This window comes from Rhipicephalus microplus, chromosome X, assembly GCF_043290135.1.
Source record: "Rhipicephalus microplus isolate Deutch F79 chromosome X, USDA_Rmic, whole genome shotgun sequence".
Taxonomy (NCBI): domain Eukaryota; kingdom Metazoa; phylum Arthropoda; class Arachnida; order Ixodida; family Ixodidae; genus Rhipicephalus; species Rhipicephalus microplus.
In genome coordinates, this window is record NC_134710.1 from 263,429,317 (window position 1) to 263,455,600 (window position 26,284).

Consider the following 26,284-nt stretch of genomic DNA (forward strand, 5'->3'; position numbering starts at 1 on the left):
CGATGCGAATTGGACATAATAACACCATCGCGTTACACTTTTAAATATGAAGTTTAAACGCCCTCCGAGTTTTGTTCCTCTTATCCCATTTCATTTGTTATTTCACTGAACACTACACTGTGGCTGGCTCGTCACAGTATTTGTTGGCCTTCTTCGATTAAAACCAACATAATTAACTCAGTAATCAAAGAGTAGCACTACGTCAGTCTGAGAAATGCACCGCAACGGTGCGATCACCGCGTCCCAATGGGTGCACACTGCGCTGCCGTTTTCTTCGCTCTGTGCAAGCTGCTAGTAAAGCTTGCGCGAGTTCTCTGAATTGGCGCCGTATTTGTGGAGACACTGGGCGCGGCCACCGCTTGCCCGCCGCAGCCGGTGAAGTGCTCCCAAGTTCCTATACAAGCTAGCGTTACGTATGGCGACAGCCTGTCCTTTCCATTTGAGAACTCGCGTGCCACGCAAACTCGAGTGCTGTACCCCCGCAACAGGATCTGCTGGTAAAAACGTGGAAACAGGATCTCCTCATGCTTCCGAGTGTATACAAAAGAACGCGACGAACGCGGTATCCTGTGTGCGCGGAAAATTCGGCGGGGACGCTGGGCAGACTCTTGTCGAGTGCAGGAGAGAGAACGAACGAGGCACGCGAGACCCGAACCAAGCGCGCGTTCCTCGGTTGATTGATTTACAAGCGCGCCGCAACCACACGACGCCTTTGCGGTGTTCGCAAACCGCGCTGCATCCGCGCGCCCGGCCCATCTCGACGACCCGCGCGGGAACGCTTGCGACGCGAATGACCACTCAGTGGCCGCCATAAATCTGGACGACCGACCGGCCGTAGGACCGAGTCGAGGGAAAAATAAAGGCTCGCTTCTCCATGCAGATATATGCGCAAAAAAAAGAGAAAGTGAAACCGGCGCTACTGGAGGCGCACCGCCGTTGTATAGAACTATACTGGGCACATGCCGGTCGTATATCTGACGCCAGCTCGCCGGTGCACTGCTCTCACGAGCTCCATTGTTGTCGCCCTCGTGGGAAGAGGGAATGATCGTCGCTTGTCGCAAGTCGTAGCCCGCTACGCCCAGAAGATACGAGCGTATAACTTTTGAGTGCGCGCGCACGCCGCCGCGCATGAACGGATTCCCTCGCGGCTTCGCTCAGCGACCCTTTTGTGGGGCAGCTGTGCAAATGAGTGCCTGAACGCGAAGCTCCTTGCCATGTACAGTTGTGACGCTCGATTTTTCGTACCGCGTACAAACGAGCGCGCATTTCGTTGAAGACTACGTAGCGTCGCCTTGACGCTCACGTTCGTGATGCGAACAGCTTATACGGTTCTTCCTATAGCGCGGAAGTCAGCACATACATACGAATCAGCTGGCTTTTTTGCCTGAGCGTCGCTGCACAAGACAAAATAAAGGGTATTTTTTTCTTTCTTTGTTGCTCATCCTTACCGCGAGGAAATTACTCTCCACAGTGACGCTATTGTATATTCGACGGGAAAAAATTCATGGGGAAATGACTGGTCGCAAATACCGACGCGCAAAATATAGATGGGTGAGCGTTGAGCGCTGGACACTTTGTCCAGTAAACTTTTGGAAGTTTCATATAGCGCCGGCTGAGTATAAAAGTGCCCGGAAAAGAGCATGGGACTGTGCGCCAACAGGTCATATTATGGCATTTAATTACAGAGATGTGACTTGGTCATATATAAATAAACAGCGCATTTTATTCTTGACTAATTCTGAAAGTGATTTGTCCCCTTCGCCACCAACGCATTGCAGAAGAGTTGGTGTGCCTTTTTTGTATTCACGAATGGTGCTGTCGAGGTATGGCGTATTTTTAAAATCGTGTTTTTATTATCGTAGTTATAGAAAATAACCATCGATTTCTTATTGACTATTATATGTTATGTTATGTCATGTTATGTTATGGAAGTAAACATATCGAGGCACCACGAAGGAAAAAAATCTGTATAGCAACTGCCTTGTGTGTAAACGCACCCGCCCAATTCAAGAAGAGAACAGAAGCCCCGCCGCGGTGGTCTAGTGGCTAAGGTACTCGGCTGCTGACCCGCAGGTCGCGGGATTGAATCCCGGCTGCGGCGGCTGCATTTCCGATGGAGGCGGAAATGCTGTAGGCACGTGTGCTCAGATTTGGGTGCACGTTAAAGAACCCTAGGTGGTCGAAATTTCCGGAGCCCTCCACTGCGGCGTCTTTCATAATCACATGGTGGTTTTGGGACGTTAAACCCCACATATCAAGAAGAGAACAGAAAATGACACAAACAGTAGCGTCGCAGGATGTAACAAAGCAAGATCAGCCACTCGGTGAAATGAGGTTCTCGTGGATAGTAATGAAGAGCTTTTTGAAACGCGTTACATGCTTGTTTTCTTCCATTACCGAATCGTGCATACACTGCTGTACACCACTGCGAGGTCAAACCTCTTCTTCAGGTCTTTTATTTCACTGACGTTTGCTCAGGACGCTTGCTTCAGAATCATCTTCGCCGTAGTAGTCGTCGCCTATCACGGGCGCTGGTATCCAGTATACGCTGAAGTGTTTAGGGTGTACGTTAACCTCGTTTCATAATGTCTGCTGTGGTTACCGTCGTCATGTGTGTCGTAACTTTACTAATACGTAATTCATTGGAAAAGCCCGTGTTCTTTTCGCAACTGTGATTTAGTCTCCCGTACGGCTATCGTGCAATCATACGACTGCACTATTTGTAATTGGTGTTACTGTAGCCTGCCGTCGTTGTTAGGTTAGCTTTCGATGCATCGAGTTAAACCGTTCGAAGTTACCCTTTACAGTTTATTTTTTGAGACATGCTCCCCGTCGATGCTTTCGCATATATGAGTGATTTGACAGAATATCCCATAGCATTTCTTTCATGTATATGAGAAATTATAAGAAAGTGTAATTTCGGCCTAGAGTTCGGACGGATGGGGGGCGACAAAAGGTGAGCGTTCGCCGCGGGCGCAAGGCGCCGTTGGCGAACTCCGAACGAGCCCCAAACAAAGGGAGCCGACGGACGGAAAAGAAATGCATGCTGTTGGAAGTAACGCCGAACTACAAAAATTTGTGATCTCTAAACAAACTCGCAGGGACGTCCGAGGACGACTTCTATGGAAAGCGTCACAAAATGCTAATGTTGCCCCGCCGCGGTGGTCTAGTGGCTAAGTATACTCGGCTGCTGACCCGCAAATCGCGGGAACGAATCCTGGCTGCGGCGGCTGCATTTCCGTTGAAGACGGAAATGTTGTCGCCCCGTGTGCTCAGATTTGGGTACATGTTAAAGAACCCCAGGTGGTTGAAATTTCAGGAGCCCTCCACTACGGCGTCTCTCATAACCATATGGTGGTTTCAGGACGTTAAACTCCACATATCATTCAAATACTAACGTAGCACTTAAGGATTCTGCTAAACTAGCAGTGATAGTCTATAGTGGAACTCTTTTTTTTTTCGTGTCGGAAAAATGTCGGGAGTTCCAGCGAATACAAATAATATAGATATGGCAGTGAGTCTCGCAATGAACTATAATAATCTCTTATTTTATATGGCTGCCACTATTTATTATAATTTACTGTTAGCCTATTTGCAACACTTGTTCTATACGTGTTTTTTATTTTATTTTATTTATATTATTGTGATTGAAATGGGTCGCAAATGATTCAGGTTTTCATACTGATGGGCACCTTTGTTTTAGTAGCATATCTGGTTGGTAAGACTACTAGCGAGTGGCTCTCAACAGATTATTATTATTATTATTATTATTATTATTATTATTATTATTATTATTATTATTTAACTCGCTTGCTGTTACGTTTGCTCGTGAATGGACACATACTGACATTATTCCAACTGTGGCCACACAGATTTTTCAAAGTGAATCTCGCAGCAAGTACTGATTTTTTTTTTTTTGGCTCACGGGAGCCTCATATCGAGGAGGTTAATATCACAAACTGTGCACACCAGCTTATAAATGTATGCATTCCGCAGTGTCGTGTATCGGTACTATCGTTCTTACTTTTGTTTTTGGTACGTTATTTGCTTGCTTGAAAGACATAGCGAGCGCCTAAAACAAATCAGACTGGAGCGGAGGAATACCGAAAGTTCGGTCACTGTTTCAAACACTTCAACTATCGCATCCCCCAGAGTGATGTGACATCCCTATTTTGAAGTGCAGCAACGACCACGTGCGCTGTTTGGGAAACTAAAGTCAGTGATACGGCGTCGCAGGTCGGCTGGAGTTTGCGGGTGGCGGCTGGTGCATGAATGACGAGGCGACCACGCACTACACAGCGACGGTGGATGAGATGTCGCTGGGACTGCGTTGGCTGAACGCAACGTTTGGCCGGTGCGGCCGCTCGCGCGTCGCCTGGCAGATCGATCCCTTCGGCCACGCTCGTCAAGAAGCCGCACTGTTCGCACAGGTACGTGGCCACAATCACAGGTGCACTGCCTGCAAAGATATGCATTGCTTGAGACGTTGGCAAAAGTTTCCAAGACGCGTGCTGTTACACATCTCGTTGTTGCGGACGAATGTACGAGAGACACGGTTGAACAGACGAGAAAGAAGCTTAAAGAAGTGTGGCAGACTATTTTTTTGTCTGCATACAAACAAGAGCGTTCCACACTCTCTGCATTGGCAACAGGCAGTGCTGACTCAAGCTCCTGCGTTTAAATGCATATATATATACTATAAAGTGGACGGAGGGATGACGGCCGCCGTACCTCATTGCTTGGGACGGAGCGTTATTTGAAGGTCGCAAGGTCGGATCCTGCCGGTGACAAGTTATATTTCAGTCCGCTTTTCTTTGTTGACATTTACATTACACTTACTTGCAATAACGTCGTGTATACTTTCCTTGGTGTCAATGTCTGTTAGTTCTCATTAATATTGTGTCTGAGGAAAAAAACGAGCCCTTATATATACATTTACACTTTCTTTCTTTAAATATTAAACAGGCGTTCGAAATACTCATATACGCATGTTGGAAGCTCAGCACTTCACCTGTGTAAATATGTTTATCCCTTTCTCCTTCATTTTTTGTTTTCTGCATTCCCTCTTCTTTTCCAAGATAGTGCATACTGTCATGCCCGCTTGTTATCGAGGGGAAAAAGTTTGGAAGAAAGCAAGGGACTGTCTTACACACGGCTAGAAACAGCGCCCATTGGGCCTATACATACCATCGCCATTTCAGAGTGCTTTTCTGTGTTTTTTAGTGGGTTTCAGCACCGCACTCATTTTTTTTTTCAGATGGGCTTCGACGGCTTGTTCCTTGGTCGCATTCACCTTGATGACAAAGAATGGCGACAACACACCAAGCAGATGGAGTTCCTGTGGAAAGCAGACAAGTACATCGGTACGATACGCACTTGTATTACGCATTCGTCCAGCCAAAACAAAAAAAAAAGAATCTGCACTGACATCAGGTGGCTGTACAGCTGCGCAAGAAGCGAGACGTAGCCAGCGTTTCGTTGCATGCTGCAGCGCCGCCTGCTGCGATCGACCTCGTCCGCAAGGCTTAAAACAAGTTTTCGTCTTCGATAACGTCTCACGTGCTTATCCATGTTGATTGAGCTTTATTGGGAGGTTGGATATGTGAACAAAGTAAATTATGTACAGATGCATGCTTACATCAACATCGTTTTTTTAAGCTTGGCGCACGTCGGCCAATCAAGCTGTATAACCACAAAAAAATGTCTTTTTACCCTCATGGAGGGCAAGATCAGATACCACATTTCAACGGGTGCTCAGTGGTCCGGTATAGTTATGGTGCTCTGCTGAGGAGCATAAAATCGCTGAGTAGTCTCGATAGCGTATCGCCACCAGCACGTAGTGGGTCGACAGCAAGAGCGGCTCTCAATCTGGAGGAAAAAGAAGATCGCGTGCTTTTTTTTCTCTGTTCGAGAGCCAGCCACGACTGACGCATCGTCCTAGAGATTGCTACCCGGTGGTTTAATAAATCCCCCAGTACTTGTGACTCATCGTGACAAACTGGTGGAAGTGCTGGGTAGTCTCACGGATGCTGCAGACCCCCCCCAGCAAGCCGTGATACGAGTCCAGTGCCAATCAATACTCCCGTGCATCGGACCAGCCGCCGAATCAGGGGATTGCCTCCGGAAATCGACGATACTGCTCCAACCACGTCGACAAACATGACCAGCGCTTCGGTGCAAACCTCGTCAACAGGCACGGGAAGCACGACGTCGAACCGCTATACGTTGGAAAGCCCACGGGCACCGGCGACGTTCCATGGCACGGAGCACGTTGAGGACTGGTTGGCGGACTTCGAGCGTGTAGCCACCTTGAATAAGTGGGACGACGCGGCGAAACTGGGTCGTGTCTATTTCTATCTCGAAGACGGGGCACGTACGTGGTATCCAAACCGAGAGGAGCAGCTGACGACGTGGCCCGAATTCTCTCGTAGACTTTTGCAGACCTATGCCAGTGCTGATCGCCAAGAACGAGCTGAACGAGTTATTCTGGCCCGCGCCCAGTTGCCAAACGAAACTGTGACCACGTACGTCGAAGACATGACGCGCCTCTTCCGACGGGCCGATTCAAGAATGACGGAGGACAAGAAGTTGCGTCACTTGATGCGCGGTGTCAAGGACAAGCTTTTTGCCGGCCTCGTGCGCAGCTCTCCGAAGACGGTCACGGAGTTCTTGTCCGAGGCCGTGACAATGAAAAAAATGCTGCAGCAGCGATCCAACCAATACGACAGGCAAGTCAGTGGCATGTCTACTGCCGACATTTTCACCGCCACTAGAACCAGCAACGACCGTCTACGTGAACTCATCCGTGATATAGTACGTGAAGAGTTGCAAAAGGCTGGTGTAACACCTCATCCTACGGTTAGCTCAATTGCAACTGTGATCAAGGATGAGCTGCACCAGGCCCCCCGGAACACCTTGCCTCCTGATACAGCTGCACCAGCTCCTACTGAATACCGCCGTGAGACAACCTACGCGGAAGCCTTGAAATGCCCTGCTGCATCGCCACCATTACTCGTCCATCCTGTTTCTGCTGTTGCACTCCAGTCAGCACAGCACATACCGTACTACGAAGGCACGTACACGCCACTGCCTTAGCCCTTTGTCCCTGGCGCTCCTGTCGCCCATCGTTTGGTGCCACCAGTTCAGTACATCGACGATCGGCGCACGTCTCCTCGGAAGTCTGATGTTTGGCGCACACCTGATCGCCGGCCTCTGTGCTTTCACTGTGAAGAAGCTGATCACTTGTATCGCCAGTGCCCATATCGCCGTCTTGGGCTTCGCGGCTTCTCTGCGTACTCACCGCCACCCCGTTATGGCCAGAGACCGCGCGAAATCGAAAACTACCTTGCCCAGCAGCATGCACCACCGTCTGCCGGGCGCCAGTCGCGCTCGCCATCAGTGAGGCGATTTTCATCAACGCCCCAGCGGTATTCTACCACACGATCTCCCAGCCCCCGCCGGGAAAACTAGCCCAAGCGACCTCTGGGGGCAGGGTCGCTGAACGTCGAAGCGCTGAAGACCTCCTATTAACGCAGAACCGTGCAGAAACCGGTCTGACATCACATACTGCTGCAAAAGATGGCCGACTTTCACTCGACATAGCAGTGACAATTGATGGTTGTGCAGTTAATGCGTTAGTGGACACCGGCGCCGACTATTCCATACTGAGCGGGAAACTGACAACGCAGCTGAAGAAAGTCATCACGCCGTGGCACAACTCGCATATTCGGAAAGCTGGTGGCCACGTCGTTACTCCACTGGGTGCCTGCGCAATTAGAGTACAGATCCAAGGGTATACATTCGTAGCAAGCTGCCTCGTTCTACGCGAATGTTGCCGTGACGTCATCCTGGGAGTTGACTTTCTACAGGAAAATGGAGCTATCATTGATCTGCAAGAGCGCCGCGTCACGTTCTCAGCCCAGCGAGCAATCAACGTGCAGGATGACGGAAAGCGTGTCGACGTACTCCATATTTCTGAACAGAGCGTGATGCTTCCTCCACGAGCAAGTGTTCTAGTCGACGTAACATGCTGTGGTTTGGGTGATGGCGATGTGGTGGCTGAGACAAATTTAGAACACCTCTTGCAGCAAGGCATTTGTGTAGCTAGAAGTGTAATACACCTTCGTGATGGCCGATCCAAATTGGTCGTAACCAACTTTAGCAACGAGCATCGACATCTGTTCCGTGGCACTTCGATAGCGTTTGCCCACGAAGTAGCCAACGTCACGAACTGTCTCACGTCAGAACTAGTGGATACCACCGACACGTCAATGAGTAATATTGACATCAATCCTGATCTGTCCACCGATAACCAGACTGCGCTACGAGCGCTCTTGTTCGAGTTAAGGTCTTGCTTCGCAAGTTGCTCAAAGATCCGCCAGACGTCTATCACTCTACACAGGATCATCACGTACGAGGACGCACGCCCGATACACCAGAGCCCCTACCGCGTGTCGGCTAAAGAACGTGAAGCGATACGTACGCAAGTCAGCGAGATGCTAGGCGATGGCGTTATTGAACCATCTAACAGCCCGTGGTCATCTCCAGTCGTACTTGTCAAAAAGAAGGACGGGTCGCTACGCTTCTGCGCCGACTACCGAAAGCTTAACAACTTGAACAAAAAGGATGTGTATCCGCTGCCACGTATCGACGATTCGCTGGATAGACTTCGTCGTGCCCATTATTTCACTTCTCTCGATCTCAAAAGCGGGTATTGGCAAATCGAGGTAGATCAGCCAGACCGTGAGAAAACAGCCTTCGTGATTCTAGACGGCCTATACCAATTTCGAGTGCTCCCTTTTGGCTTGTGTTCAGCGCCGGCAACTTTCCAGCGAATGATGGACACTGTCCTCACAGGGCTCAAGTGGCAGACTTGTCTTGTCTACCTTGATGATGTGGTGGTCTTCTCTACCACCTTCGAGCAGCACCTTCACCGCCTGCGCAGCGTGCTGGAGGCTATCCGATCAGCGGACCTCACACTAAAGCCACAGAAGTGCCACTTCGGGTATAAAGAACTAAAATTTCTTGGACATCTAGTTAGCGCCGAAGGAATCTGGCCCGATCCGGACAAGCTTGCCGCTGTTGCCGAATTACCAACTCCTGTCGATAAAAAAGCCGTCCGGCGCTTCTTTGGTTTGTGCGCCTACTATCGCTGGTTCATTCATGGCTTTTCACAGATAGCAGAACCTCTGACTCGTCTCACAAGGGATGACACGCCATTTGGCTGGGAAAACGAGCAACAAGCAGCTTTTGATGAGCTGCGACAGCGCATGCAATCAGCGCCCGTTCTCGCTCATTTCGATGATCATGCTGACATGGAGGTCCATACCGACGCTAGTAACATTGGGCTCGGTGCAGTGCTCGTTCAGCATCAAGAGGACGCCGAAAAAGTCATAGCCTACGCCAGCCGCTCTCTATCCCGTGCCGAGGTGAATTATTCCACTACGGAGAAAGAGTGTCTCGCAGTAGTGTGGGCAATCACAAAGTTTCGCCTGTATCTTTATGGTCGTCCCTTCAAGATAGTGACGGACCATCACGCGCTCTGTTCGTTGGCAAGCCTGCGTGACCCTTCAGGACGGCTAGCACGGTGGAGCTTGCGGCTACAGGAATTAGATGTCACCATCGTCCATAAGTCCGGCCGTAAGCATGAAGACGCTGAAACACTGTCACGTGCACCCCTTCATTTCGTCAGTCAGGAAGCAGAGGAAGACGAAGGCTTCCTGGGCGCCGTTAGCGCATCAGACTTGAGCAAACGGCAGCGAGATAACGCAGAGATTCGTCCAATCATTGATCATTTAGAGGGCCAGGGCGCTATCATACCACGTCATTTATCCCGCTCGTAGACGTCGTTCTGCCTGCGAGACGGTGTGCTGTACAAGAAGAACGCTCGTTCGAACAGCCGTGCTTACCTCCTGGTGGTTCCTCGAGACATGCGAGACGACGTCCTCTTCGCTTGCCATGACGAACCCACATTCGGTCATCTGGGCTACTCAAGGACACTTGCCAGAGTGAGCGGGAGGTACTATTGGCCAGGACTTTCAGCAAGCATCAAGAAGTACGTCAAGAGCTGTCGGGAATGCCAGCGCCGAAAGCAACCATCTGTTAAACCAGCCGGTTTGCTTCAACCCATCGAAGCACCCTGCACGCCGTTCGACCAAGTCGGCATGGACATTCTCGGGCTATTTCCCCTGTCTGCGGACAGCAACAAATGGGTGATCGTCGCGACCGACTATTTGACATGCTACGCTGAGACGCAGGCGATCCCACGAGCCACGGCTTCTGAGGTAGCACAATTTTTCATGCCCCACATCGTGTTACGACACGGTGCTCCTTCCAGTGTGATAACGGACAGAGGGACAGCATTCACGGCGCAGCTTACGCACGAAGTTTTCAAACTGAGCAGCACCAGACACCGAAGGACAACTGCGTACCACGCGCAAACCAACGGACTTACCGAGCGACTGAATAAGACCCTCGCAGACATGATCTCAATGTACATCGACGTACAGCACAAAACATGGGACCGGATCTTACCTTACGTGAACTTCGCGTATAATACCGCCGTGCAAGAGACCACGCGATTCACGCCAATTCGGCTTCTCTACGGCCGCGAAGTGCAGACCATGCTAGACTCTATGCTACCGTGTCAAAACGAAGACGATTTGGCAACTGACGCCAAAGAATTCGCAGAGCGTGCTGAGGAAGCCCGGCAACTCGCGCGACTGCACATCGGCCAGCAACAGCAGGCAGACGCACGACGCTTTAACACCCGCCACAGAGAAGAGTTTTACAACCCCGAAGATCAAGTTTGGGTGTGGACGCCCGTCCACCGCCGTGGCCTTAGTGAAAAGTTACTGACCGGCACTTTGGCCCATATAAAGTGTTACGCCGCGTCAGTGACGTGAATTACGAAGTGGTTCCGGACTCAACACCCCATGCACGGAGCAGGACACGACTGAGGCCGGATGTCGTTCATGTGTTGCGCATGAAACCATTTATTGCGCGTTGCTCGTAACTTTTCCTTTACCGTACAGCATTCTTTGTGTTTTTTGTTTATTTGTGTGAACTTGCTTTCTCGTTCATTGACGTTTCTTATATTGGCACGCTCTTCAATTTTTACTTTCACTTTATCCGAATTTTCAATTTCTTTTTCACGTGCCTATGTAGTAGCATCGCGGTGATGCTATGTACTTTTGTTTACTCTTTTTTGGGACTTGTTTTTTTTTCTTTTCGGAAGGGGGGATAATGCCACCAGAACGTAGTGGATCGACAGCAAGAGCGGCTCTCAATCTGGAGGAAAAAGAAGATCGCGTGCTTTTTTCTCTGCTCGAGAGCCAGCCACGACTGATGACTGACGCATCGTCGTAGAGATTGCTACCCGGTGGTTTAATAAATCCCCCAGTACTTGTGACTTATCGTGACAGTATTTGGATATGTGCCCCACGTAGAGCCTGTGTATTAAATTTACGTTCGGCCTCGGTAGAACCCATCTTGCGTTGCGTAATGGAGATCCTTCCTGTAAAGAATGTCTGTCCTCGCTCAGGAGCTTCGATATATGCCATACGTAACGCTTGACCAGGTGAAGTCCTGGCACACAAACTGCTTGATTTGCGCACTAATCGGAGACGCGTGTCTTTAATAGCAGTCTGTAATTGATTATTCTATAATGCGCTCTGCGGTATATTGTAGCCTCACCATTTATGACCGTGACTAACGCTAGCTAGGGCGTGTAGAAATTACTGTAGTGTTTCATGATGAGCTGCAATTACGTCGTCTACAGTGTCGTTGGAACTTTTAAAACAGATGGTAATATGTTGAATGATAAGATCAGAGCATTTCACGATCTAATCATTTCGCTCGATGGGGTGCGTTTGTGTAGCGATGACGTGTGTGTGTGTGTGTTCCTTTTTTTGATGGCGTACGAGTCCCATGTGGGGTGGCCATTTGCAGGTGAGAAAGGAGACATATTCACGGGTGTATTACCAAACGTGTACTGGCCGCCAACGGGTTTCTGCTTCGATGTCTGGTGCGTGGACGAGACGCTGGACGTGAGTGAATCACTTTTGAGTTTTTAACTCTTATGTTTTTTTCAGGATTCATTACAGACAAGTGCTCAGCAAGGCTTTGTGCTCTTGTATTTTAGGCTCTTGGATGTTGGTTTTACCGCGCGCAACGTTGGGTACATGTTCTCACGAGGCTGCTTAACGGGCAAGCTTTCGTGTAATTTGTGTAGAGCAAAAACCACCAATGACATAACTGTCATCGGGAAATGAGCCGACGAGACCATTTGCTTCCACCAAATCCCTAACACTCAATATATTTTAAAAACCCCTAAGAGACAAATAGCAGACAAAAAACACAGCATGCATATCTGGAGAGAGGTTAGCAAGAAGAACAAACGGCTAAAGACGTGAACAGTGCATGTCCATAAATGTTCATTGGAAAATAAGCCTTGTCACGACATAGCGGGACGAGGCGCTTGCAGCGAAAGCTGTGTTACCAAAGCATGGACGCACTCACGCAAACGATGACAGCGGTGATGCGGGGCTTGCAACTGATGCGATGGAGTAACGGTGAAGATGCACTCGTGCAGCAGGAAAAGACTGGCGATTAGCTTGAGACGCTCACGTGGTTGACTGGCACGGAAGGAAGCGTCGGGCTGGTGGAAGTCAGTGACCTTTCGGCATTTGGAAGCCGCAGCTCTCACACGAAGCCGGAGACGTTTCTTGGCCAACGCCAGAATACCAGAACAAGCCTGGCCCACGTCAGGCGACGAGAAGAAGCTCTGTGTTCAAGTGGGAGCCCGCTGGGACCTTGATGCAGCTCTGCTGGCCGCCATTCCTGCATCCTGGCCACCTTCTTTACTCGGTCCCGACCCAGCCACGTTTGCCTGGCTTCGTTGTTATTCTCCCGTGGCTCTACGAGATCTCCGTGGAGGCACCTTATCGGTCGGTCGGTCGGTCGGTCGGTCGGTCGGTCGGTCGGTCGGTCGGTCGGTCGGTCGGTCGGTCGGTCGGTCGGTCGGTTGGTCGGTCGGTGCCTCATTTGTGAGGTGGAGCTGTTTTACCAGCCGGATATTTAGATAACGATGTTTAAACGTAGAACCAATTGGTAAATAATAGATTAGAAATTAAATAAATAGAGGTAATACAAAGGACGAACAAGGTAATATGGTTCGAAATAAAGTCAAATTATGCCTTAGCTTGACACTCTAATCGTTTTGTTGCATTTAGAAACTCGCATACGGCCTCGCAAACATTCCAGTGGCTAAATCCCTTTTCAGTTGCTCCAAAGGAAAGGATCACCAGAAGGGATAAATTTAGAGCCAACCTACGGAAAGGTTCTTCTAACAGTTTCTTCCTTTGGTTTGTATATAACCTGCATGTTAAGAGGAAATGGTGAAGGGATTCACTCTCGTTGCAGTGGAGGCATAGGGGAGACTATGCCAGACCAGACCTGTATAGATAAAAGTTGAGGGGGGAGACTCGGCAGTTTAGTCTCGTAATTGATATCTCCGTCGTTCTAGAGGAGCACCATCGATTTTTTAAGGGTTACTTAAGATGAGAAAAATTCGATGTTGCCAAGCGATATTTTTCAAACTAATCTGACATGACAAATTTTTCAAAGCGTGCCACGGCGATAAATGCTTTAGAGTCGGCAATATAGAAAATATGGGATAATTATGTGAGGTCACTGCGAGCGAATCTGCATATTTATTGAGGGTTAAACCTTTATGCCCTGGTATCCACACCAAGCGGATGAGCCGTAAATGTCTTGGGGCAAGGTCGTAAAATACTTTTAAAGCATTGGACATATTAGGCACAGTTAATGAACTACAAACAGACTAGCAGTCTGAAAGAATAATAGCATCTGTTATTGATGGAAGTAATTTTCGTAACGCTAAGAGAATCGCCGTTTATTCCGCTTGATAAATAGGTGTAAAATCGGGTAAACGAATCGAAAAAGACCAATTCAACCCTGAAGATGCAATTCCGACTCCTGCCTTCTCTTCCCGAACTGAACCATCAGTTGCTATTACAATCTTTATGTCTAATCTTGCCAGGTGGTCTTTCAAAATGGTATTTAGATATCTACTGGGAAGTGTTTTGCAATTATTAGGGAAAATATTGTAAAATTCTATTTTCATTGTTTGAATAGGTGTTCTTAGTACCCGTACTTCAGGAAGGTTAACTTGTAATGTTTCCAAGAGCTTCTGTACAACGATGACTTGTGGGCACTTTAATCTAGACTACTGTTGGTTAAAAAAGGACGTTCGCTCAATATTGAAAACATATTGTGACTTCCTGTGTGGGGATGCGTATATTTTTAGGAAGGTACGAACTGCTAGTCTTTGGAACCTAGCACGAAAAGAAGGCAGGTGCGCTTCCTTATATAAAATAATAATTGCGACAAATTTAGGGAGCCCAAGACATATACGTAACGCTTCACGTTCTAGTAGTACCAGTGGTCTAATTTTGTAAGCGGGTGTTCCAAAAAACAAGACACAGCCAAAATTCAATATTGGGCGAATATACATACAATATATCATTACTAGCACATCACGACGTAAACCAAAACGTTTATTGCTGAGTCTACGAAGCATCCCAACAGCCTGTGCTCCTTTAGCTTCCATATTTTCTCTATGGGGACTTTAATTTAGGTTTTCAGTATAAGTCACTCCTAAGTATTTAGTCGATTTGACCCGCGGGATAAAGTCCTGTTGGTAAAGTACGGAAATCTGCACTGGAACACTTATAGGAAAAACTACGACTGCACTTTTCCTGATGTTTAAAGATAGATTAATGTGGTCTAACCATGTGTCCAGAGCGTTCATATAAAACTGTAGCATCTGATATAATGTATGTATATCTGTAGCTGTAGCAAAAAAGAATGCGATGTCGTCAGCGTGTACATACACCTGTAAATCATGTTGTACTGGAATCGCGCACAGTAAAATATTAAATAGTAATGGTAAAATTACCGAACCTTATGGGAGACCTCTAGTTTCTTTATACTTTGAAGATTACATGCCAGATTTAGAACAATAGAATTCCCTATCTTTTAGAAAGGAGTAAACCCATGCCACGAAGTAAATTGGTCACCCGATGTGCGTTAGCGAATTTATTAGTTTAATGTGTTCCACACTGTCGTAAGCTTTTGCAATATCTAAAGTTACTAAGGCGGAAACCTGTTTCTTAGAACGAGCTAGTTGTATCCTGCTTTCCAGATCAACATGAACACACCAAATGGAGCAGCCACACCTGAATCCAATTTGGCATGGGCTTGAAATCACATTTTCGTCCAACGAGTTGTCTATCCCAATGTGTAGAAGTCTTTTGATTAGTTTTAGAAATTAGGTGTGAGTGACATAGGTCTATTGTTATCCAAAGTAAACCAAGTTTCGTGTTTCTTTAATAAAAAAATTATTTTCGCGATTCTCCACTCAGGTGGAATTCACGAATTATCTAATGGAGTGGTTAACTATTGCAAGTAAATCTTTAGGTGATACTTTATGGATTATCTCTATTACCGATGCAGTTATTCCATCTGGATCTGGAGCAGAATTGGGCAATATTTTCACTACTTGTGCTATTTCCGACGCTGTAACATCTTCAAAGTCATCATTGTTAACAAGGCACGGCGAGTTGTAAAAGTTAGCAGCCGTGAAGCGGCTTTCCAGCCCTTGAGCCATATTTTCCAGAAAAGTAGGCAACTCACTTGGCGTTGAAACTATCGATTCGAGGTTTGTTGATGATGGGATTACTTTTTGAACTTTAGGGAGTTGAAAAGTGATTTCCTGTGGCCAGGCTTTGAAAGGAACTCGGAACGTTGGCTATCATAGTTATCCTTCGCAGTGGCAACTGTTCGCCTAAAAATTGCAGCTGCGTATTTGTAATCGCTCCAGTTTATAGGGCGCTAATTATAGAGCAGTTTTCGCCCCGCTGCTTTTCTAAGCCTGCAATGACGTGAACAATCAGAGTTCCACCAATCATTCAAAGGAAGTTGTTTAGATACCTGAACTGTGAATTTAGCTTTATTTAAAGATTGTTTTATAATATTCCTAAAGTGGATAACATTTCGCTCTTTATTTACCTCGGTTCGTTTTGACAAAGCCACACGTAGTGTCTGTTCAAATGTACTGAAATTGATGTGAGAAGTGGGCTGCCTGATTATTGAAGTCACGGGAGATACAAGTTCAAACAATATAAAAAAATGATCGCTATTTGTACCCGAGTTTAAAGTAGACCATGTAAAAATACAGAGGCTAGGACTACAGAAAGTCAGATCAATCGCAGAATGAGACTGATTACATACAAACGTGGGGGTTCGCTGGTTAATGCATGTTAAATTGTTTTTAGCAACAATATCCCACAGGCGCTTTCCACTCATATCTGTTTTGAATCTCCACGAAGCGTGATGAGAGTTGAAGTCTCCTACCATTAATATGTCTTTTCTGCAAGACAAAATTGCGGTATCTAAAACACTAGAATTTTGAACACCTGACGGAAAATAAGCGTTTACTAACGAAAAGGGAAGGTATCCCGGAATAGAGATATCTAATGTTAAAATTTCACTTTCTAAATTCATTATTTGACTTGTAACTTTTACCCGATGTGCAATTTTTGAAGAGATAAACACTGCTAAACCATTTCCTCGAGAGGGGTGGTCTAAGCGAAATGTTCGGTAGTTTTAAGATTAAAGGTTTTTTTCTTCAGAAAGCCAAGTTTCTTGCAACACTATAACATCTGGGGAATGCTGATTACAAATGCAAAATAAATCAGTAGTTGCGGAAAAAATTGACCGGCAATTCCACTGCAAGATTCTTAATCCACCTGTTTTGAAGATATGCCGGCAGCATTCACTGCCTTCTGCAATAAGCTATCTTTTAAAAAATCCTCTTTTGATGCTATTTCTTTCTGATATTTTTTACTTTTCCCTTTAGGACTCACTGGAGATCCATGTTTTCGTGGCGACGCCCGCTGCTTTATTGTGTGTGTGTGTGTGTGTGTGTGTGTGTGTGTCGAATTCCATTTGTGAGTGCTGCGAATCTGAATCAGAGCTCCAATCCAGATGTTCAATGGAGATTATTTTACGGCCGCAGTGCGACGGACCAACTCTTGATGAATATAACTCTTCAACAGGTGTTGTTATCGAGTGGCTGGGTTTAGAAAGCCCTGTTTCTAAAGATCCTGCATTCACCTCTTTAGCTGAAGAAAGCATAGAGGCTGCATGTGGATGATAAACATTCATGAGGACCTGAACGATTTGTGCATATTTGAGTAAATGACTCCGTCAGTGTCACAAAAAGTTTCTCCAATAGCTTTGCCATTGTTTTCTCAACGGTCGAGGCTATCACGTCTGAGAGTGACGAGTCCATGAAATGGTTATTACGGATCGCAGCTACTGCGTACCCACGAGAGTGCTCTGTGATGGCGATTCGAGCTTCGCGTCTTGAAAGACGTTTTCGCTCAATTATTTCCATAATTTGAATCTCCTGAGCTCTCGCAGGGCATGTGCCATCATCAGATGGGTGAGGACCACTGCAGAGACAGCAAGGCCTTTTCTGAGCTGTGCATTCTTTAGAGTTGTGTTGTCCTGCACACCTTATTGGCCAAAAATGTTCACGCCAACACGTACCGCAACCGAGCATTATCTTCATCGTCCTCTTTCGTTGAGGCTGATTGCGTGGCGCACTTTTCAAACGCCCACCAACATATCACACACGTACACATTGATTCTGTTCCAAATCTCAGCCCAGGTGGCTAGACAGACGATAAATGGTCAGAGACCATCTTCGAGTTCGATTACAGTTCTGGAAAAGCCGGCAAAGTAGTTTCGTGAAGGCAGCATCGAAGCTGAAAATTATGCAGACTACATCGCTGTCCTAACAAAACGGCATTAAATTCATCACAAATAGCGCGATGACAGGAGCATGGTGTACTTCTATTGGAAACCACGTTTCTGGTGCATCGAAAATCCTACACCGAAGCAAAAAAATAAAATGGCTTGTGAAACGTCAGTGTCACTTCTAGCAAAGCACATCGGGAGTTTGCAAACGACACATCTATTGCGATGTACAAATTTCGTAAGTGCTTAGTTTGGTAATTATCTGTTTATGAATTACTATTATCAGCTGAAATAATGCGCCTATACGCAGCTTGCGAATATATAAACTTGTGGATCGGTCTTGAATGATATCAGTTTTTAGCTTGCATGTTTCTCTTGTCACTACTTGTAGCGCTATTTTCAATTAATTTAATGTGAAAATATCAACTACCACATCATTACCTCTTTTAGGCAACATGGCAGCGGATCAAGAGAACTAACAAGCTCTTCGTGAAGATCGTCGTCGTACAGAAAAACGTGGTCGTAGTTGTGCATCTAATGTAAGTTAGGCTAAATGTATGACGTTTTGGTACGTACGAAAAAAAAAACGATCTCAATAACAGGCAATCTTGTGGCCTTTTCTTAGCTTGCTGTTGCCGACGCGAGGTGGCGTGTCGTCATTCAGACGTCTTTCTGACTTTCTTCAATACTCGGACGACTCGGGCTAGATGCTGTTTTCTAAGCTGTCAAAAGTGTCGACTCACTGCAATGCCGCCCAGAATTGTAACAGAGTAATTATACTGTAGTAATTGGCAATTTCACAAAAAGGGAAAGATGACCCTGAAGTACGGTTCGAGTCAATTTTGATATTAAAATATATTACACCGCCCAATTTCGAGGACCTTTGCGTGGCCTGTCCTTCTTTTTCTTATTTTATTTTAAAATCTGTGACTTCACGGAGAGACTAAAAATGGTGTCTTTGTTCACCAATGAGGATTATCGGTGAAAGGCAAGCTAATTTGAGCTAGTATATTTTATAATGGGGTAATGTACCGTTCCTTACTTGCGTGAAACAGATTCTTCCGGCTATATAAAACTGCATATTTGTTTTTTTTAAATTTTGCATTAGATGGCTCATTTGAGCTTTCCTGACAGTTTTTCGTGTTTTTTGCGCACCTTTCGAATTCTATCTTTCTTCTTACGCAACTTAACAACTGAGAGAAAAAAATAAAAAAAAGACAGTCGGCGTTTTTACTGCCTGCAGGATCGTTGTGCAGCGAAACCGCTTGGCCGCAGTCAAAGCTCAGTTTTCTTCACTGGCGCACTTATCGAGAAATGAGCAACATAGTCGCGACTATAGGTGCACTACAAGCAGAGCTGCCGTAGATTTTCGATTTGGTCTAAAATTTCACCCGTCGTCTACCAGCTTTTGTGAGCGGGCACCGCGTTACAGAGGAGCGAGATTGATCTCAAGTTTCAGCCATTTCTATAGAAGTTTTAATGAATAGGGCTGATGATAGCTGCGTCTGGAGACTTTTCGGGGGGGGGGGGGGGGGTATTGTTTTTTTTTTTTTGCGATCATGCCACCGGAAGGCCAATGAGTGTTGTGTTTCAGCAGCAGTCTTATCGTTAAATGTTTGACTCGTGCAGCTTTTTGTCTCAAACTTGGCAACATGATGCTGTTTTACCTTTTTTTCTACGAGTCTTCTTTACTAACTCATTTACGAAAAGCAGCCGGTATTGCTACAGAATACAGCCATCTATTCAGCACAGGGTGTTCGATGGTGCAACGGACATTGCATTTTAGATGCGGAAGCATCTTATACTCGCGCCTTGTAGTGCGCCGTCTGCGCCGTGCGCACCGCTTCTCGAACATTCGACAGCTGACGCGCGCGCATGCGCCGTCGCGCCGTCGCCCACTCTTCCACCATCTGTGCATCCCTTCGTCCTCTACACACCGCGCGCGCTTCACTCCTCCACCATCTGTGCACCCTTCCTCCTCTACACACCGCGTTCGACATCTACAATTCTCCTGAGTCTCCAGTGGACGCGCATGTGGCGTCGCGCTTCGAGAACATTCAACAGCTGACAGTGCATGCGCCGTCGAGCTGTATATATACTCAAGGTCGGCGCTCGCTCGCTCAGTTGCCGCTCGTCGGTTGGTTTGTACGGCGCGTCGACGTCCAAGGTCGCGGTGAAATGAATTCCAACGAATCCACAAACACAATGATCGACGTCCCTTCGACCAGCGCCGCCCTTTCGCATACGTGTGTACGTGTTCACTCATTTAACACCCCCTCCTACAACAACGTTAATCAATTTAGCCATCGACCCAAGTAAGTCGCAATTTAACACCCCATTTCACAACCACGTTAACCAATTTAGCCATCGACCCAAGTAAGTCGCACTTTAACACCCCGTTAACCAATTATATGCTCCGCATCCTCCTCAGTGTTCCCCCGAGGGAAGCTGCGGGCAATTTTTTTTTATTATTGATTTCATTGCAGGCATACAACGGACAAAGGAGGGCGAGAGAGTTTCTTCAGATCATCGGGAAACAGGTAAGTGTAAACGGTCTGAATGGCGAGGACCCCGATATCTCTAAATATGCCCTTAGACTATTTATTCCAGCGCTTGCCGCTAGTCGGTGATATAAAGAAAATCTCAATGCCATTATACTTAAGGGTATAGAAGACAATAATCTGTAGCTTTCCAGGAACTTTGCATGAAACCGTTATCCAGGTAGATTAGGTTGCGCATTCAACCGATACAAGACAGTTACCACGAAAAAATCGGTGGTGTTTTGCGTCATTGAAAAATCAATTAAATATTGGCAAGAAATCGGCAAGTTTGAATGCATTTTGCGTGACGTTTTTCTATCTTTGGAAGTACAATGCGCACCTTGCTCAACTCGCGCCGGCGTGCAGGTGTTCACAGGATCGATCGGAATGCACTATTTAAATTCTCAAGGAACTAGCATGTATAAACTAAGGACGCTCTTCATCGCTTGAATCTCTCAAGCAGCTGCTTAATACAGCCCTTACATTCGGAACGTTAACTTACTTTCGCAAAAAATAACTTCATTCTACTTTTGCTTGTCACGAATGCTTCTCTCTCTCTAAGTAGTTCCAAGTGAGAAAGGAAAAGAAAAGTGAGCCCCGTAACTGTCTGCTTGAGCGAGTGACACCCCAACAGTAGCTCACAAGGGATGGGGGTGAAGAGGGATTAAAAGGGTAGAAATAAAGGTATAGACAGAGAAAGTGGCGTGAGGTGGTAAGCGTGAGAGCGACGACATATCGAGGGGATAGGAGAGAAAGGAAAAATGGAAACACGGCAACAGGAGTCGGAGGATGGGGCACCACTTGCGAGAGCTCTTGTCGGCGTCTGTAGATGGCGCAGAGCAAGTCCAGTCGGTCAGAGCTACACTGTCGTCGAAGGTCGTCGGCGTCAGGAGATGACGTAGGGCGAGCCCAGTCGGCCAGAGCTACGCTGACGCCGGAGATCGCGAGGGCACAACCGGTCGGCACGGAATCCAGCAAGCGAGTCCACGAATGCTTCCACATTATCCGAGTACTTGTAGGCACTGCGTGTGTAGTATAAACCTGCCCTGTAGGCCAAGGCCAAGTGTACGAGAAACGTTGATGGTGAAATTTTCGACATGTTTTTTTTTTTCATCCCCTCTGCCTAGATCAAGCATTACTCTACAAACCACACCGTAGTGACTATGGGCATGGACTTCCACTACAGGGACGCTTCCAAGTGGTTTCGCAACCTCGACATGCTCATCCATTACATCAATGCCGAGGTTAGTTACCTTTACTTGTGTGGTGTGTTGATTGTTGTGACTGGCTCGGTGTTGAGATCGGAGGAGGAAGAGACACTGTGCTATGTGCCGGCTATCAGTGAAACGTACGTGTAGTCCAACTTGAAGCGAAATCGATTAAATACCGGACGGGTGCGCAGATTTCCTCAATGATTCAAGAGTACGTGTGAAAACTTTAAAGATCAACTTATTTGCATTCGGGCCTTAACTGCAGATGCTTCATGACCTCGACACAGGTCGAAATTAAAACTTGAATCAGAGTTCTTTAAAGTAGAAGCAATGTTTTGACATTATGAGTGGAATATTTGGCGTATCATCAATTTTTGTACGCGTTCAAACAGAGGGGTTCAGTAAAATGCTGGAGGCATCAGCCTATAAGGGTGCGCTTGTCGTCTTCCTGTCGCTCGCCGTCACCGTCAGTAACCGTGCGAGAAATAATTTGCCGAACTACAGATCTCGGTGCAAACGAGACGCGGAAAAGCAATCTGGAGAGTCCGTAGAGACTTGTTTTCCACTGCACTCAGCGATGCCTAGAAAATATTAACTAAAGCAAAACACGAAAACGCGTATCTATTTCGCACTAAAGTAGTATACAGTGAACTCTAGAACATGCCGACAATTAGCTAGCATGTTTCGAGACTCGTTATGTAGCTATCAGATTTCTGCAATGCTGGTATACGCTGCCATTGACTGAGAGGCCTCATCCCCGTCTGATCTGCTGCAGTTCAGTCGGAATTAACATATGCGTTCAAGCAGGAAGTAGATTATCACTTCACTGTTCACTTTTTTACTTTCTTTAGTCAATTACACGTTTTGGACTTTGCCTTCGCTTTACGTAAACGTTCTAATCACACATAAATTTGTGCATCTTAGCGCTGTATAAAAATTCATTTTTTTCTCTCACAAACAATACAGGACATTAATAAATTGGCTAGACATAAAATGACCCTGTAATATTATTCACAATATTGTTACACGACATCGGCAACGAAAGAGCATCATAGACGACGAAGACAATGAAAGCGACCGTGCTCGTGTTGTTGTTGCTGCTGTTCTTCCATCTTGGCTGCAGCTCCTTATCGCGTGTCCTTATCGCGTCCTTATCGCGTGTCTAAGGCTGAGCGACAGGTTATCCAGCACGAAGTTGAAGAAATGCTCACAAAAGATGTCATTGAACCTTCCTGCAGTCCATGGACATCGCCGGTCGTGCTAGTCAAGCAAAAGGATGGCAGCTGGCGCTTCTGCGTAGACTACCGTCACTTAAACAAAGTAACACGTAAGGACGTGTATCCACTGCCGCGGATCGACGATGCTCTCGACTGCCTACATGGGTCTGCCTACTTTTCATCTATTGACTTGCGATCAGGATACTGGCAGATTTCTGTCGATCATCGAGACCGTGAGAAAACCGCATTCATCACACTGGATGGACTTTTCCAGTTCAAGGTTATGCCATTCGGATTATGTAATGCGCCAGCTACATTTGAAAGGATGATGGACTCTCTCCTGCGTGGATACAATTAGACCACGTGCCTGTGCTATTTCGATGACGTCATCGTATTTTCACCTACATTAGAAAGCCACCTTAACCACCTAACGGCTGTTCTTGAGGTTTTCCGGAAAGCAGGACTTCAGCTCAACTCATCCAAATGTCGCTTTGGCCGTCGTGAAATCACTGTGCTGGGCCACCTTGTCAGTGCTCGAGGCGTGCAACCTGATCCTGACCAATTTCGAGTTGTCAAAGATTTTCCCATACCACGTTCCGCAAAAGATGTACGGAGTTTTATCGGCCTTTGTTCTTTAGACGTTTCGTGAAGAATTTTGCTTACATTGCTCGACCACTTACGGAGCTATTGAAGAAGGACATGCCTTTTTATTGGGGTACTGACCAAGCAACTGCCTTCAGCACCCTTACAACATTACTTACTTCCCCACCCATCTTGGCCCATTTCGACCCGTCAGTCCATACTGAAGTTCGTACCGATGCCAGCGGACATGGAATTGGTGCTGTTCTCGCCCATCGGCAACGAGGACAGGATCGCGTCATTGCTTCTGCCAGTCGCCTTCTTTCTCCTTCGGAGAGCAAGTTTTTCATTACAGAGCGTGAGTGCCTCGCACTTGTCTGGGCAGTCGGAAAATTTTGACCATACTTGTTTGGCCGCACCTTTTCGGTAATTACAGGTCACCATCCCTTGTGCTGGCTGTCGTCCCTTAAAGATTCAACAGGATGACTTGCCGTTAGGCCTTGAAACTACAAGAATACAGCTTCGACGTGGCATACAAATCTGGCCTAATGCACCAGGATGCCGACTGTCTATCCCGTCACCCCGTGGACCCACCTGACCTTTCAGCACATGATTCTGACCCTTGTGTCTTCGCCATGTCGGCTTTCACCGACATACGCAAGGAACAGCTCAGCGATGTCCACTTGTGGTCTATCATGCAGAGTCTACGCTTGCCCCACGTAGACCCGACGCTACACTTGTTCGTTCTACGTGATGGCATTCTTTACCGACGCAACACGAGCGCTGAAGGACCAGAGCTACTACTCGTAGTTCCTGCGACACTCCGTTCTGGTGTACTTGAACAGCTTCACGACGCCCCAACCGCGGGACATCTCGGGGTCACGCGCACATACGATCGCGTGTGGCGTAGATTCTTCCGGCCAGGCCTTTACCGTTATGTGCGCCGATACGTTGCTGCATGTGAGTCCTGCCAGCGCTCCAAACATTCCACCTTACCACCAGCTGGTTCACTCCAACCAATAGACATACCCACCGTTCCCTCCTACCGCGTCGGTCTTGATCTCGTTGGACCATTTCCTACTTCTCTCACTGGAAAGAAGTGGATAGCCGTAGCAACTGATTACGCCACTAGATACGCTATCACACGAGCGCTACCGACAAGCTGTGCCACTGACGTCGCGGACTTCTTGCTTCATGACGTAATTCTTCACCATGGCGCTCCTCAACAGCTGCTGACTGATCCTGGTCGCTCATTTCTTTCAAAAGTAGTGACATCCTTCGCTCGTGTTCGACGCGTCACAAGCTCACTACGGCCTATCACCCACAAAAAAATGGTCTTACCGAGCGCCTAAATCGAACATTGACAACAATGCTCTCCATGTACGTTTCCAAAGATCACCTTGATTGGGATAGTACTTTGCCTTGTGTGACATTCGCGTACAATTCGTCACGCCACGACACCGCCGGTTTCTTTCCCTTTATCTATTGTTCGGCCGCCATCCAGCGTTACCCTTCCAGACTCTTCTCCCATCAACTACGCAAACGGTTACAGAGTACGCCCGGGATGCCACAGTTCGGGCTCAAGTGGCCCGCCAAATCGCACGGGAACGTCTTCTTGGCTCGCAGCTCTCTCAGAAGGCCCGCTACGATAGCTATCACAGAGTAGTTTCCTACTCTCCAGGTTCATTGGTCCTCTACTGGACACCATGCTGCCACGTTAGCCTCTCTTCGAAGCTCCTGTCTCGCTACTCGGGGCCTTACAAAGTTTTACGCCGGCTTACCGATGTCACATACGAGATTGCTCCGTTGGACAGTCAGTCATCGTCGTCCGCACCCGCTACTGACGTCGTCAACGTGACCCGCCTCAAACTGTACATATCTGCATATGATCCTACTCTCCTTTAGGCGCCGAGACGGCGCCGCCAGCAGCGTTGGGTTATAATTTACACGACATCGGCAACGAAAGAGCATCATAGACGACGAAGACAATGAAAGTGACCGTGCTCGTGTTGTTGTTGCTGCTGTTCTTCCATCTTGGCTGCAGCTGCCTCTGACTCTCCCTGTATATTTTGTAAATATATTTATTTCATTCATTCTTTCACCCCCGTGACAATATAATAGAATGAACTTCCATTAGTTATGATTTATTCATATATTAGAGCTGTGTGGAGGATCCAACCCAAGTCGTTTCCGTGGCATGAGGACGTTCTACCACACGGCCGGATTTTTATTTTTTTAACTTTTTTACTCATACTCGTTGAAGTCTTCGTCATTTTTTTCATTCCTCATCTTCTTACCTCTTTCTTCCCTCTACTCTTTGTTTCCTCTGTTTCTTCCCTCCTCCCGAAAGAGTGAGCAGGCGTCGTGCCCCTCGAGGTGGCAGTTGCCAGCTTGTTCTCTCCCTCTTTCCTCTGTTTCCCTCTATTTTCGTGTATGAAAATAAAATAATAATTAATAATAATAATAATAATAATAATAATAATAATAATAATAATAATAATAATAATAATAATAATGTGTGGAGTCATTTTGATATGACCTTTTTTAATCTGCAATTTAATCATGACATTTCAAGTTCTATCTTGTTTCGTCAATACTTTTGAAGCTAAGCGTGCCTTATTTTATAAATAAATAAATAAATAAATAAATAAATGTTAACCGTGTCACAAGTAGCTAGTGTACGTTATTTTTGGACTAGACCCTGTTGTAACGATGACAAGGAGATTAGCGCCCCGCCACGGTGGTCTAGCGGCTAAGGTACTCGGCTGCTGACCCGCAGGTCGCGGGTTCGAATCCCGGCTGTGGCGGCTGCATTTCCGATGGAGGCGGAAATGTTTTAGGCTCGTGTGCTCAGATGTGGGTGCACGTTAAAGAACTCCATGGGTGGTCA

The 26,284-nt window shown here is 46.9% G+C and overlaps 1 protein-coding gene across 1 annotated transcript in view; it reads left to right on the plus strand.

Moving 5' to 3' along the window:
• Positions 1 to 26,284, plus strand: part of LOC119162237 (lysosomal alpha-mannosidase) — a 497,787-nt gene that overhangs the window by 425,492 nt on the left and 46,011 nt on the right. The window contains exons 5-9 of the mRNA XM_075879032.1: positions 4,237 to 4,430; positions 5,258 to 5,363; positions 11,950 to 12,047; positions 20,334 to 20,387; positions 21,515 to 21,631. Of these exons, the coding sequence (XP_075735147.1) occupies positions 4,237 to 4,430; positions 5,258 to 5,363; positions 11,950 to 12,047; positions 20,334 to 20,387; positions 21,515 to 21,631 (569 nt within the window). The remainder of the gene's footprint in view (positions 1 to 4,236; positions 4,431 to 5,257; positions 5,364 to 11,949; positions 12,048 to 20,333; positions 20,388 to 21,514; positions 21,632 to 26,284) is intronic.